Source organism: Nannobrachium achirus, assembly GCF_963921795.1.
Source record: "Nannobrachium achirus genome assembly, chromosome: 17".
Classification (NCBI taxonomy): domain Eukaryota; kingdom Metazoa; phylum Chordata; class Actinopteri; order Myctophiformes; family Myctophidae; genus Nannobrachium; species Nannobrachium achirus.
Genome location: NC_137824.1, coordinates 26398146 through 26414351, shown reverse-complemented (window position 1 = coordinate 26414351; position 16206 = coordinate 26398146). Strand labels below are relative to the sequence as shown.

Sequence of the window (16206 nt, the reverse complement as noted above, 5' to 3'; positions counted from 1 at the left end):
GGGCATAAGTCATGCCTCGTTTCGTTTGAAGACATGCAACTTGCTTACACGCGTGCCTTGACTCAAGCGGAAGACATCTGTGTCTTTGTTAAGTAAGCTCCGCCCTTAGATTTTCCGCAATTTTGAGCAGTTTGTAAAACACTTAAACCCGCTTTTATTCCGGAACTTTCGCGTCACGTGCACAGAACTTTTTTTACATGAACTTTGGACCAATATCTAAAGATCTGTCAGATCGTTTTTTTTTTTTTAATTGAAACATGCTTTATTAATAATTCAATCAACATTGCAAGTTTTATGCAAATTATTCTTCTGCCTCTAAAACATACATGCAAAGTAAAATGTTCATGATGAACTACCGTAGAGGGTAAGTCCAAATATCACTGAAACCAAAAAGAATCATATTTGAACTGGGGACCCCCCACCCTGACGTGAGTAGGGTTTTCCCATGATCTGGGCCTTAGGCTAGATGCAGAATAGAGCTGGGACGTTCGCGAACGAATCGAATCTTTTGAACGGCTCTTTGAAGTGAACGTTGGGATCCGGTTCGCGCAGTAGAGAGCCGTTCATTTGGGGGGAGACCCCCTCCCCCCAATTCAACATCTCCTTGCTACTCCACTGAGTACTGACTGAGTACAGTGAGTGAGTGAGAGAGAGAGAGAGAACAAGTGGAGGAGCGAGTTCATTGTTGCCTGCTTGTTTTTTTTTTGGTGTTTTATGAATAACAAAAGTCAAGGTAGCTTAATTTACACACACATTTTATGAAAAGGGTAAATACTAAATTGTGATCTCAACTGTCAGCAGAGGAATGTGGTGCCACCTTGTGGATTCATTTTTAAACAAATTCTTCTTAAACATATATAAATATACAAGGAGCCAAATGAGCCAGTCTTTTGAACGGCTCTTTTCAGTGAGCCAGATCGATGGTACTGTCTCACTTCAAAGAGCCATAAATCCCACCTCTAATGCAGAATGGTTAGGCACAGGTGTGTGTGTGTGTGTGTGTGTGTGTGTGTGTGTGTGTGTGTGTGTGTGTGTGTGTGTGTGTGTGTGTGTGTGTGTGTGTGTGTGTGTGTGTGTGTGTGTGTGTGTGTGTGTGTCTGTGTGTGTGCGGGTGTGCGTGCGTGCGTGCATGTGAACTGAATCTAACTGATGGCTTAGTTTGGTTTTCAGAAAAACTACATTTCCCAGAATGCAGCAGCTAAGATGGCTGCTTGTTGCAATCAGTTTGATTTGTCAGCACCTGGCCGCAACACAGCTTCTCCGAGTCAGGCAATCCAAATGTTTTTGCTCTTAACCACCGAGCTCTGCTTCACTGTGTAGCTGGCTCTCGAAGGGACTCTTCCATCGAGCAGTAAGCAAAACTCCACTATGTTCTCCTCTGTCGCACATTTGCTCTGTATTTTGCCACATTGCTAATGGTGGTTCTATCTGTTCCCATTGTAGGCAAATTAGGAGCTGCATCTGAGTCTTGGAAGAGAAATGGCATGTGTTAATGGAAGCAACGGCATACTGTGAAACATATGTTTCGAATGTAACCCCTGTTTGTTAAGTTCTGGAAAGAAGCATATTTTGAGTTAAAAGCCCCGGTTTTGGGAAGAACTTTATTTCATGTTTTAGGGGAACGCCCCATTGAATAAAACAACGCTTATTGCGTTTTCACCTTGAGAACTGTTTCCGTGTGCTGGTTTGGGTTCAGACTTCACAATACTTAATGTTTAAAAACTTTATTTGAAGACGTTTACTACTTGAATTATTTAAAAACATTGTGATTTAAAAGACATGCCTGAAAATGGCTAGGTTGTTAACCCTCTGTTTTGAAGGTTTACAACCTGATGACCAACTCTTCAACAAAGACAAGTAGACAACTAATGAAAAAGTTGGAAAATAAAGATATTGAGTTAAAACCTTGAGGAGTTCTTTGGAACTATTTTATGTCTGTTGCATATAGTCTTTTGCATAGATGTTGTGTAGAGGTCAATTTGTGCTTTTACCAATAACTATGCCGATTAGTGTAAAATCGGCAGAGTCTCTGTCATTTATAGCGCCACCAGAAGGCCGAAAACGCATTCTTCAATATTACTCCTTCAGATTTTATCCGATAATCACACAAATGGGCACACAGTATCTCTACAGTGATGTAATCATGACGGATTTGTCCAATATCATATTCTATCTAATTGGATAACATTGAATTCCAAGGTTTGCAGGATTGCTCCTTTTTGAACAAAATGTCTCAAACGCAGCCTGCTATTTGTGTGAGATTCTGCACGCACATTCCCACTAGGCCAAGGAACAGATGCCACCCTTCTCACATTGGCCTGTTATAGCGCCACCAGCGGGTCAATTTTTGCAAAACCCATTTTTGGAACAAAATGCCTCAAATCCCGCATGCAGCGTCCGATTGCCGTGAAAGGCCAAAGAACATGTGGTACCCTTTTGACTTTTGCCTATTATAGTCACCACTAGGCCAAAAAAAAAAACACCTGACCTGCCGGAGACCTGTTCGGAAGAACACTGCTTCCAGTTTTTCTTTGATGTCTTCTTTGCTTTCCCTTGATGCTTTTTTGCTTTCCTACTTTTTCTACCTTGGCCACTTTATCGCTGCTTGCAGCTATATTTATTATTATTATTGATGAGATAAAGTTAAAGTGCACATAGAATGGCAGGTACGATATCTCTATCAGCAGTGGGACTTGAACTCTCTCTCTGTCTCTCTCTGTTTCTGTCTCTCATTAACACTTGACCTGTTGCTTTGGAGTGGCACTATGGCAGTAGTGTGACTAGCCTTAGTTGACATATTTGGTATTATTGTTTTTATTATTTACTCTAGTAGACAGATGGCATTGTGTACAAAATGTGTCGTGAGAACTGTGTTGGAAAGTAGAATGGCATCAACGAGGGAACGTCAGCCCTGCGAGATAGGAAGCTTTTTGCTGAGCTCCGGTGATGAACTGATAACGGTAGAATCACTCTAATGTTCCATGCACAATGATTTCTGGTCGGGAGTCATCAGTTCCCCCTTCATGCATTTTTTATGCTTTAAAGGGGAATAATCATAATTTAAGAGTTCACATGCTATTAACGTGGCCGAGGGCAGCTCAATCAGCGTTAGTGAAGGAGAAAGAGCATTTGCCAAAGCTATAGACACATGACTCTAATCTGTGCAGCTGATCAAATTAAAATAAACGAGCTTACCGTAATCACATTTGTGTTTGTGGCTTCACATCCAAATGAGCTGTATTTCTATACCATAAAAATCCCTAAGAACATTTATTTTAATCCTGAAAACTATCCACACTCTTAAAATATTTTACAGTACATTTGCTATTGAATTTAACAATAAACAGGCCAAATTTAAATTGTATTCTTTCTTGCTAATGGGAGAATAAATGTAAGTAAATGCTGTGCTGAGTGCTGCCTTTTAACAACCAAAGACTCTCTCCGAATACAATTATTATCATCAGTGATTGAGTAATATACAGGTTTTAAACGTGCTGTGCTGCCAGGGGGTGGCAGGGGGACATTTGCAAAGGAGAGGGGAAAAAATGCATAAAGTATATACTATATATATATATTGTATGCAATATGTATAGCCAGAGGCTATGGCTATTTGGGGGCTGTTGGCATGGAATAGTTTGGGAACCCCAGGACTAATATACTAGTATCACAGTGCATGGTTTCTCAGAAAAGAATATAACAAATAGGGAGACAGTCACTGTGTAACTTGTCTTTGTAACTGTCTTTGTATAGAGATAATATGCTTACTTACTTCCCTAACATGATCACAGCATCCCAAATTCGATCCATAAGCAAAGAAACAATTGGTAAATACGATGCTTGTGACTTATTAGTTAGTGGCTCAGAGTTGCTAAAACAGTTTTAAATGGCCTCAGGCTACAGGGAACATTGCTGAATATGCAAGCATGGCTGACATTCAGATAATACATATTTTGGAAAAAGCTACAAACCCCCCACCCCTTCATCTTCATCTTGTAGTATTAGATTTGTACAAGCCTCAAGTAAGATTTGACTAATATTTACTTTTTTTCTTCTGTGTTAATGCAATATACTTCCTTCCTTTCCTGCGCTGTGTCCTTTTTTATTGACTCTACTTGTATCCTCTATTGTGCATTAAATTACACTAAAATATAGACACACCATTTATAAGGAAACTGCAGGACATCTTTTGTTTTCCCAAAATACACAGACACACACACACACACACACACACACACACACACACACACACACACACACACACACACACACACACACACACACACACACACGCACCCCAATATAAAGGCGGAAGACGCGGAACATGTTTTGTTATGTTCATCCATAAGTCACTCTTGTTGGGGTGATTTTAGGTTTAACACAGGGGTGAAGGGTCAAGATGAGACCCTGTAACTCAGTGATATTTAACTGGCGGCCCGCGGGCCAAATTCGGCCCTAGCAGAGCTTTCTTGTGGCTCCTAGAGAATATTACCTATTCCAAAGTAATATTTTTTTATAAATAACAAATTATTATTGGATGGTTGGTTGTACAGGATGACCATTTTGAATGTTCCGCAATTATTATTATTTTTAACAGGAGCTCAACAGATGAGTTCTGAGTGCAGTTCATCAATCCATTTGAAAGCATTTAATTTGAAACCATTTCTGGGCCTTGAGTAGCCTCTTGAACCAGCCTCTCCCAGAAATCTACAATTACATAATGCTTTCAAAGCAAATGAAAATGTAGATTTCTGGAGGAGGCTGGATGTTGTCCATTTACCCTAAATAAATAATTCACCTTCATTGTGTCAATCTTCCATCTTCTCCATCATCATTCACTTCGAGCACAAGATGTGTTTGAAGTGAATAATTAGTCCTATTCACGGCCCGCCCACTCAGCAAATTTCTCTTCTGGTGCTGACGTCAGTTTAGAAGGGGAAACTATAACGGAAATAGCTGGACTTAAAGCCAACAAATCATTATTTCGAACGGTAAAGTAAATTATAATGCTTTGTGCCTTTTACTATCTTGTGTTCTTGATCATGCTAGCCGTATTTTATACTTTACTATTCGGAAATTGCATTAAATTTGCGATTTCTGTGTTAACTCTATGGGCTTTTAGCCGGGTTTTACCCTTCAAAATGTGACTTCAGCACCAGGAAGTTGCTGAGTGGGCAGGCCGTGAATAGGGAAATGACGGAGAATTATTTCGTACCAGTCGGGTGCTCAAAAAAAAACCTTTCATTCACACAAACATGTAAACACTTCACCTTGCCAGCCTTACCTCAAATACTCTTCCGGCAAAGATGCTTGCCAATGACCCATGTAGAACTTACTGAAATATCTACTTCCTCTTTTGTTAATATCAAATCTAAGCCTGTGCTCTATAAAAGACTGCCACAGAAAAAGCAGGCTCTAACAAGTTGCCATATTGGACATACAGGTCCATTGTTGTGTCGTATCGGACTTATAACACACAACAAACGGTCAAACATGAACATTTTGTTAATTTCTGTTGTCACAGTCTTATGGCCCACGACTTCAAGTGATTGTACAATTGTGGCCCCCTGCCTACTCTAGTTGAATACCCGTGCTGTAACTCAAGGCTGTTTATCCTCTAAACAGCCAGTGATGGTGACTTTGTGGGCACTGGAGGGTCTTGTTTTTTGTTATCCTACAAAATGGAATGAATGAATGAAAGCACCATTTCTTCACCATAAACCAAAAAGCTAGGGGTGTAACGATACATTTTAACAGCGATATGATACGCATCACGATACATGGTTAACGATGCAATACATGGACGATATTGGTTAATTCATGGCGATACGATACGATTCAATGATTTAAAATCAATATAGTAACTATTTAGCAAATAAATTAAATCTGTGTAAAACGTGTAAAAAAAATCTATTATTATGGAAGTAAACGCTGTGATTATCTAGCAAATACATTATATTTCAACACATATGGACAAACCCACCTTGACATGAACACAGAGATTACACACATTTATCAATATTTATCAATAGACCAAGAGTACCTATATGCAATGGAAAGGTAATTAGACAACTAAGACGCAAATAGTTAGTTTCCATACAATCAATTTTTTGCATTACAAAACGATTCGATACCGATTACCACATTTTAAAACTATACGATACGATACAAAGCAAAAACGGTACAATATTTTGCGTTTGCAAACGATATAGTAGATCATTGCGAATTAAAATCGATTTTTCAATTCAATTGCTATATCGTTACAGCCCTACAAAAAGCTTTAACCACTGATATAGCATTGAGTTGAACACAGATCACTTTCACATGTTTACATTAGGCATGAATCAAATGGATTTTGTTTACAAGTGCTTTTCTGATAAAAGCACTGTGTTCTATCCTTCTGTCATTCAATGTTATATGAGTTAAAGAGAAGGATCTCAATTGAAATATACCTTGTATCAGTGAACTGTACTGTCATGAAACGGTACCTTTTCCTATGCAAAACTTCTAATAAATACTTCAATCAATCAATTAAAGGACAGTCTGTCAACATTTATAGTATCTTTAACTGTCGGTTTCTCCTTCTTTTCTTTCAGCCAACAACAGCTTGCTGGGGGGAGGAGGAGGTAAGAGTCACTTCTCCTGTGTGTGTGTGTGTGTGTGTGTGTGTGTGTGTGTGTGTGTGTGTGTGTGTGTGCGCGTGCGTGCGCGTGTGTGTGTGTGTGTGTGTGCACGTGTTCACATGTGTGCATACAATGTTGTATTGTCTTAATTAACATACAGTATGTTAGAGTGTGTTGTACTATTGGATTTAAATGAAACTGAAAATTGTGGGTTTGCTTGTGTGCGTGCGTACACTTTACTGTACAGTATGTATGCATATGTGTATGTGTCTTTGGGAGGGATATGACTGTGTGTGTAAAAGCCTGCATCTGTGTGCATGGTTACTTGATAACAGGTATGTCTTTGTTTTGTCAGGTGTTAGAGTTGTGTATGCGTGTGTGTGTGTGTGTGTGTGTGTGTGTGTGTGCGTGTGCGTGTGCGCGCGTGTGTGTGTGTGTGTGCGCGCACGTGCACTTGTCTGAGTGCAGGTGCAAACTCATAATTTATGGGTGTGGAGTGCTGTGGAAATAAACAGTCATTTTTCAGTGTATTGTTGACTCAGTACTTTGCTTTATGCTGTTGTGTGTGTGTGTGTGTGTGTGTGTGTGTGTGTGTGTGTGTGTGTGTGTGTGTGTGTGTGTGTGTGTGTGTGTCTGTGTGTGTGTGTGTGTGTGTGTGTGTGTGTGTGTGTGTGTGTGTGTAGTGTTGGAAGTTCATAGCTAATCGATACTTGTAATAAATCTGTACCACTAATGCTCCACCCACACCCACTAAAACACGCACGCACACACGCACGCACGCACGCACACACACACACACACACACACACACACACACACACACACACACACACACACACACACACACACACACACACACACACTACTCTGCATACAGGGTTTCTCAACATTTGTGTACGAGCAAGCGACACCCCCTAACTCCTCTCTCCTTCTTGTTGGATTTGCTATGCAGAGAGAGCATGTTGGTAATGGTGTCTTATTCATATTTTTTGTTATTATATCACCGCCAGGCCATTCTGGCCAGGAGGTGGAGACTGTTTTCACCCCTGTCCGTCCGCTTGTGAACATAACGGCCCTGCTCCCATTCACTACAAAGGTATACTGTAGGCTAGTGTTGTTGGCTATTAGGACATGCCTGGTATGTCTGTCCATTGTCCAGCGGTGGAAAGTAACTGAGTACATCGCCAAGCATAGCAGCCACACTAATTATACCAAATTGAAATCACATTTTGATGGGCCACTACAGAGCTCCAAAAGCTCTGTCATTTCTATGCATAGGCGGTGCTGCAAACATGACCAGTTGTACCATCTGTCGTTGTGTCGTACAAACTATACTATATTTACATACAGTTTCCACGTGTCCTGACTCCTGACGGCTGCACCACGCGACAGACAGGCCTGGGTAGACAACTCAGACTGGTGGTGCTAGATATGATGTATGATTAACAAGGTATCTTAGTTTTTTGAGGCACTACATTGCACTATTTGTGGAATAGGATCCATGTTTCCTCTGCATACTTTGATGTAACACGGGTGACAGCCGGAATGTAGGCGGCACCCGGGAGCAGGTTGGGTTAGCGCCCCAGCCTGTGTCTTCCGTGAGGAAGAAGCCCAACAAACCCACGGTTAGGCCTTTAGGAGGGCCATTCAAGCCGCAAGCGGAGCCTGCAGCACCACCGTTGGGCGAAATGGAGCCTGCAGTACCATTGCGGCTCAAGAATCCACCACTCCTGAGTGAAATGTCTGGGGCTGAAGTCTGGTGCAACGCACATGTCCTGGACCTGGTGAGAGCAGGAGTGGACATGGTGAGACGTAGGAGGGGCCCGGACAGGAGTAAATCCACAGAGCCTAGTCCTTCCAAGCGCCAGATTTCCTTTCCTAGTCTTGGCAGAGTAGTTCTGGAGTGGTGGAGTGAATGGGCCTGTCTTTCCCTAGTGGGACCGATCGTGGGTAGCTACTGGGACATAAGTCGGGACTTGATCAACCCCGGCTGGGTCACCCAGGTGAGGGGTATGATGTTGCGAGACCCGAAACCCAGATGAGCTTGGGCTACATCACTGAGGATACGTCCCAAGTGCATCCATGCAATGTTTTTGTTTTTGTTTTTTTTTCATTATAGTTTTTTGAGGCACCAAATTGCACTATTTGTGGAATAGGATTCATGTTTCCTCTGCATACTTTGATGTCACACTTGTGTTTCACGCTCTTGAAAAGAGCATCTGCTAAATGCTGTGCGTGTGTGGGTGGGTGTGGGTGGGTGTGTGTGTGTGTGTGTGTGTGTGTGTGTGTGTGTGTGTGTGTGTGTGTGTGTGTGTGTGTGTGTGTGTGTGTGTGTGTGTGTGTGTGTGTGTGTGTGTGTGTGTGTGTGTGTGTGTGTGTGTGTGTGTGTGTGTGTGTGTGTTAATACTTGCACATTTTTGTTCAGCCATGTTTGCCTGTGACTTTAGTCTGTCTTCATTTGGGCATTTAGTTTCTGAAAATAGACTTAATACTCACATGTACGTACATATTTGACAGCAAAACGTGTACAGTATGTGTGAACATACAGTATGTGTGTATGTCTATATGCTAACTTCTCAGTCTCCATGGTGATGTCTCAGGTGTGTGTGTGCGTGCGTGCGTGCGTGCGTGCGTGTGTGTTTGTTCCCAGTGGTTCCTTTGGGTGTTCAAAGACCAGATCTGAGCATTGCTTGCTCTGAAGTGTCTCTGTAGTGAAGCAACTGCCGTTCGGACGCCCAAAGGAACTGCTGGGAATACACACACGTGTGCAGTGTGCACACACACCATAGTTGGATGACACAGTCAACTTAAATTGGGTTTCTTTGCTTTCTGACACAAAAATGCACAACCCAGGTATACTGTATGTACACACATTAGAGCCACCCAGTGCCTGAGCACCTGCTGGACTGCCTTCATAGCAGAGAGTCTGCCTGTTCTCTGTGCCTACATCATTTCTCTCTTGCTGAACATAACTGCCCTGCTCCCATTCACTACAAAGGTATAGGCTAGTGTTGTTGGCTATTAGGACATGCCTGGTACAGTATGTCTGTCCATTGTCCACTGGTGGAAAGTAACTGAGTACATCGCCAAGCATTGTGAGCTTGTAGATCAGCTAGTTTACTTTTACTTTTGGTACTTTAAGTACATTTAGATACCAATACTTTTGTACTTTTGCTCAAGTACATTTTGAATTCCGGACTTTTACAGACTAACAGAGAATTTCTACATTGCAGTATTGATACTTGTACTTAAGTAAAACATTTGAGTGCTTTTCCCACCACTGCTCCTCCTGACAAGTTGGCTAAGGACATGCCTGGCACGTCTGTCCCATGCATGTCACGGCCAAAGGTGGTTTATCTCTATTAGGTTAATCACTGCCCTCGAGCAGCCGTCCTGGCAAAACTCTGTGCACAGCTCTAATGTTGGACTGATCCAGGCTCGGGGCCAGAGCAAGACAATAGGATGGGCGTATGAGGGCACACACAATCACCACAGCAGTTGCACCAAAAGCATGAGCAGCTCCACATAAATACCTTATGTATTATGATTATGATTATTATTAATAGTAATTCGTAATACTGTTATATAATAATATAAAGTAAGATCAATTTTAGTAGTCTTTTTGGCAACACTTCCAGTAGGCAGTAGCTATGTTGTCTGTTAGAACAGCGATTCCCTGAATTTAGTTCAAAAGAAAAACACGTAGTAGTGCTATGAAATGAATCCTGCAGGGTCCTGCATTGTGTTCCAAAATAAATGGAATGGTTATTGTGGAAAAATATAGAAATGAAAGATTATATAAAAAATGTATTGTGTTTAATTGAAATAAATTACACAGTATGACTTAAGAAATGCTAAATTAAGCAAAGCGTTGTGCGCCTGCTGGCCTAGTGGTCCAGGCACATTCCACATAGGCTCTGATGCCTGACAGCGTGTCGCGAGTTCGAGTCCCGTTCCCGATGACCTTTGCTGCACTCCCCATCTCTCTCCCCATTTCCTGTCAGTCTACTGCCCTATCAATAAAGCCATGAAAAGCCCCCCAAAAAACTCGTTAGGGTTACTAGCTGACGCACAGATAAACATAAGCTCTCTCGAGTGACCCTTGTAATATCCTATTGTCTTTCATTAAGCCAAACAAGCCGGAAGTAAAACTTGTACCGAATTACACAAAAAAGAAATACAATATACATGATACAATGGACAAACCAAGGACAGCTCCACGTCACTATACTGTACATGCATTTATTGGCCAGTGATTCAGCACCACTGGCGATGGACAGCGACAGGCCATGCATGCTGTGACCGAGCATCATACAGTTTTCACACAGGGAATCGGGGATATAATACCCCAGAGAGATAAGTAGGCGTAGTTATTCAAACTAATAAATGTAATAAATTGTAACAAATAATCACTAATTGACGTTTTTTTCTTTCAAAATAGAAATTGTCGATCTTTGAATTTTGTTTTTAAAAACATTTTTTGGGAATGATTTTTGAAAATATTTGGAATAATAATTAAAAAACTAAAAGTAGGAAAACAAAAACAAAGGGACCCATAAATATGTGTTTGCGACCCACAAATGGGTCCCGACCCACTATTTGGGAACCAGTGGTGAAGGGGAACCTTGTGTTTAGGAAAGTCCACTGCAGCTTGGACTCTGTGATGCAAAGGATGACTTTCCTTACTGCTGCTAGTGACACCATCCTCCTGTGCTGCTAGCTGCTTCTTCTCCTGTCCTTATTGCGTGAACCTTCTCAGATTCACTGGGGGCAGTTTTATCAGTCTGCGATTAATGGAAGAAATTCTGTACGTCCATTTTTGTTCCAACTTAGCCTTTTGATAAGCTATCGCACGTTTTAGCAGTTATCACAGTCACTATCTTATTATGTAAAGTCGCAGTTTTCCTCAGTATCACAAAAATTTGAAAAATATTCAAGGGATTTCCAATTGGCTTACTGGCAACGTGCAGAAGAAATGTGTTGCAGATCGGTACAGCGGTTTGCAAGATTAGCCGCAGACAGACAGACAGACTCGCTTCTACAGTAGATGGCTCGCCTCATAGGAGCTGCTTACATTTTTTTTAAGGCTAACAGCCAATGGAGGGCAATTAGGGAGGCAGAGACGGAGGGGCAATGCCCCCTAATTAACCCTCCCAACACCAGGCATGGAGTGATCCCTCAGGTTCTTTGCATATGTATTAATTTAGTGTGCATATTTACGTACTTGTGAAAGTTCATGTGTGTGTCTAAGCCTATTTGTATCTTCTTTGCACAACACATGTTCATGCAATGGCTTACAGTATTTGATTAAAGTCTTTATGTATTGACTATTCACAATCCATGACTTTGCATAATTGATCTAAGCTCTAACAGTAGAGCTTAGATCTGACCCAAAAGAATGTACACTACATGATCCTACCTGAGCCCGTGCACATTCTGTCTGAGCCTGTACCGTCCTATTGCTGCATTTATGGACCTGACCCCAGTTTAAAACTACGTCAATGTCAAACACGTCAGCTATGTTTCAGTGCATTAAGTCTGATTGTTTATTTTGTGTTGTAATTATGTTAAAACTGTAATTTAGTTAGTTGCTCAATTAAATACAAATGTAGTCAGACATTTGTAATGACTGCTATCAGCTGTAACCCATGTCTTTTCAGAGTGGCCCTAGATAAGTGCAATTCTGTTGCTTTCCCATGCAATGAGAAACAAGTTATGATGTTTGTATTTTAAACAACTCTTTGGTTATTTCAATGACAGAAATCTGCTCAGATCTACAGTACAGTATTGCAGGATCACTGCATAACCTAAGTTCCTCTCACTTACTGCATATATGACTCGCAAAGCGAGTGTGGGGTAGGCGGCAGAAACTTTGACACATTTCAAATGGTAACTTTTGATTAGCTGGTGAATGGTGACAAGAACATAATTATGCAAGGAATGAACAGACTTCTGAATGACAGAATCTCCCCAGAATTATGTGCGGTGTCTTTCAGAATAGCCTAACTGTCTCTCACTATGACGGATCGCATTATAATAGAAAGAAAGAAACAAACAAAAACATGCAGGCTGGCACAGTCCAGGCTGAGAATCAAACCTCTAGTCTACAGTGTATCCACTAAAAGTGTGTGGCATATTCTTTCACTTTTCTCTCTGCTTTTTATCAGTCAGTATCAGCCTACGGTATCTCTCTCTATCATTCGCTGTTTCTCTCCCACCTCTCTTTCTATATTTTATTAATTTACATCTCTCTTTCACTTGCGATGTGTCTGTCCTTTGGGGTTTGTTAAGGCGTGCTGTTAAAACCCATTTAGGCCTAAAATTATTGAATGCTTTAACCAATGAAAAATAGCAGATCTACAAGCTCACAGCGCGGCACCGAGTGCCGCGCTGCGAGCTTGTAGATCTGCTATTTTTGGAAAAAGTCGTGAAAATGTGTGCAAATCTTTGAATATGATGTGTTTTTAAAGCGAACGTTTGTAACTCAAATTTTGCTTCTGGGTGGTCCCTGGAACTAAATATTTTGAGATGGGGGTCCGTGGCCAAATAAATATAATTTTGGAGGTCCTTCACATGAAAAGGTTTGAGAACCACTGACATACAGTAGTCTCTCAAGAACAGACTAACTGAGCTCCGTTTAAGTGAAAAGGACCTTTTCTTTGACAATGGCTGGCCAGATTGCTGACATAGAAACATAATTCAAAAAACCTTAGAAGGATTCAAAAGACACTTATAGAATCGGGTCAAAATTCAAATGTTCACGATTTTTCAAAAATAGCAGATCTACAAGCTCGCAGCGCGGCACTCGGTGCCGCGCTGTGAGCTTGTATGTCTGCTATTTTTCAATAGTTAAAGCATAAAATAATGATACACGTTATGTGTGCCCGTTCTAAATGGGTTAATTAGCAGGAGAGAGAGGTAAGAGGAGAGACGGGATGGAAAAGGCATGCAGGAACGAGGGGAAAAATGAGAGCCGGGAGGGAGCACTGGTTAAAATCTGAAAGTGAGATGAGGGGTGGCAGAGCGCGGACAGCGTAGAGGGACGGGCGTGGTGGGTGAGTCATCAGGGACAGAAGGAATGGAAAAGAAGGCGATAGATTTACAGACAGCTAGCAATGTGAGAGCATGTCGACAAGAATAAACCCACAGTAAACGTTCACGCTATGCCTCCACGAGGTTGTATTCCACACATCAAACTGAATATAATCGTAATTACTGTGTTGCCCTAACAGGGCAACCAGACTATAGTACTTTCCCCTTCCATTCATATTTCCATCTTTCCCGGATAAACTTTATTTTGCCGCGCTACTCCTCCCACAGTTTTTCCAGCACGCACTTGTGCCATATGTCAAATCGACCAGCTTCATCGTTAACTTGCATTTTTTTCTAAGAGATACGTTATATAGTTTAATTTATATTCATTTATTAGTGAATACATTTTCTCCATTGACTTAAATGGAAAAATGCAAAAAATTAACTTTTCCCAAATATGGAGATGACTGACATCATAGATGTCTGAGTCTGACGTCACAGACCACACAAGACTGACATGGAAGCCAAATGGGAAAACGCAAATTCAACCAGTATGTCCATATATGGGCATTCCAAGATATGGTCTTAATATCAGGGATCTCATATATGGGCATAAAAGGACTGACACAGAGATCTCCATGTATGGCCATTCATTTATTAGTAAATACATTTTCCCCATTGACTTGAATGGAGAAAATTCAAATGGTGAGACGGAATGAATTTGCAAGTGTGACTCGTGTCACGGCAACCATACTTGCAATTTCCCATAATTGCATCTTTCTAGTTTCAATCATTACCTACCTTCAAGTTCCAAACAGTAGCGGGAGAGTATCTTTTGCAGGTCATTCAGTCCGAGTGTATCAGGGTGCGTTTGGAAATGCGCACCGGGTGTGGTATTAGGGTTATGGTTAGATTTAGGCATAATTTTACTGAGGTTAGGGTTAGGGTTAGGTTTAGGCATAATTTTACTGAGGTTAGGGTTAGGTTTAGGCATAGTTTTACTGAGGTTAGGTTTAGGATGAGGGTTAGATTTAGGGACTCACTACACTGAGCACACACCTGGTGCGCATTTCCGAACGCACCCTTTGATACACTCGGACTGAACGACCTGCAGAAAACACTCTCCCAATAGTAGCAAGCCGAGCGCCGACGTCCAGATCAATGGCGTGCACGAGAGCAAAGCAAACAAAAATATGCCAGTTGCACTAATTGACCTGCCTCGCTTAACAAAGATTAGTTGCCTATCTAAATGTCTGGTAGAGCAAACAGCCACAACCAAAGATTTACTACGTTTTAGCTTTCAGCGGATATTAATCTCCTGCTCTGGCAGTTGAAAGCCAAGTGGACAAGGTGAGCGAGAGGTAGCAACCTCCAACAACATCTTTTATGTCTACTATTTAGTGGAATAAGATTGAACCCTTTTTTGGGGAGTATTTACCTGATGCTGCAGAGTGAGCTACAATGAGTGCAACAGTAGAATTAATTCTTAAAGGGGTACTGTCACGACTCACCTAAAGGGCTACTGTCACCTTAAGAAGTCATCTTAAAGTTAATATTTTTATGATGTCATTGTGGGAATGCGCAATTATAAGCCAATCAAATTAATTGACTGTACTTAGACTACTTACTGTACTGGTCAGCTGTTGTGGGGGGGTGAGGGGCAGATTACACTGTGACATGAGTTTCAGACTATTTCAGACCATTTTCAGAGAGACCACGTGACCTACTGTATCATACTATTATAATTTCGGGGCGTGTCAGCGGGCCTTTAAGTCAATAGCATGGCATCCAATCCAGATCATCCAACCCAACCACATAATATATACGAAGTCTACATTTTTGCTACATAGTGCCCCCCAGCCCCCACTCCAGATAGTACTGTGTAGGTGTGAAACAATTAATTGAATATGACTTAAGGACCAATTCACCCATATTCAGCCAAACTTCATATTATTGGTCCTCACTAATGCTCATAGGATGGTGCCATTTCTGTCTACTCACTTTGTGTCTCAGAGGAGGGCTGTGGACAGATCAGAAACCTTATAAAACCAGATACCAGTGGCATCATCAGTAGGCAGGTTTGGTTTAAAACATTATTATTCAATATTTAAGCAAGAACAACGGCTTCTAGTTCAACTTATTTCTATTCTAGGAAGAGAGGCTGTAGTTTCTTTTAGCTTGGAAGCATTGATGATGTCATTTGTAGGCAGATTTCAGAACTGTCTATAGCCCACATAAGACTTGGAACGAGCAGACAGAAATTGTGTCATCTTATAATGAGTGGTTATGAAGATAAGATTGAAAATATTAAGAGCTAAATGTATCAAATTGTATTTCAGTAATCAGATTATTGGTTTAGTAATGTGTCAAGTAAAATGGTGTCATGTGTGCTATTTACAAATTCATGAAAATGCGAATGCTAGTCTTTTTATTCTAAAGGTTTTGAGTAAATAAACATAACAGTATAAGTAATTAACAGATGTGTGTTTGGCTTAAATGTGATGAGCATTTTGCATTCTGTACTTTATTACCTCATGCACTGTCATCTTATGGT

The 16206-nt window shown here is 41.1% G+C and overlaps 3 protein-coding genes across 4 annotated transcripts in view; 2 read left to right on the top strand and 1 right to left on the bottom strand.

Annotated features, from left to right (window-relative positions):
* Positions 1–16206, bottom strand: part of LOC308302148 (phospholipase A and acyltransferase 3-like) — a 273125-nt gene that overhangs the window by 66189 nt on the left and 190730 nt on the right. The window lies entirely within an intron of this gene.
* trpt1 (tRNA phosphotransferase 1) overlaps positions 1–16206 on the top strand; it is a 218002-nt gene that overhangs the window by 102341 nt on the left and 99455 nt on the right. The window lies entirely within an intron of this gene.
* macrod1 (mono-ADP ribosylhydrolase 1) overlaps positions 1–16206 on the top strand; it is a 149078-nt gene that overhangs the window by 76583 nt on the left and 56289 nt on the right. The window contains exon 4 of the mRNA XM_080746647.1: positions 6594–6623. Within this exon, the coding sequence (XP_080602773.1) occupies positions 6594–6623 (30 nt within the window). The remainder of the gene's footprint in view (positions 1–6593; positions 6624–16206) is intronic.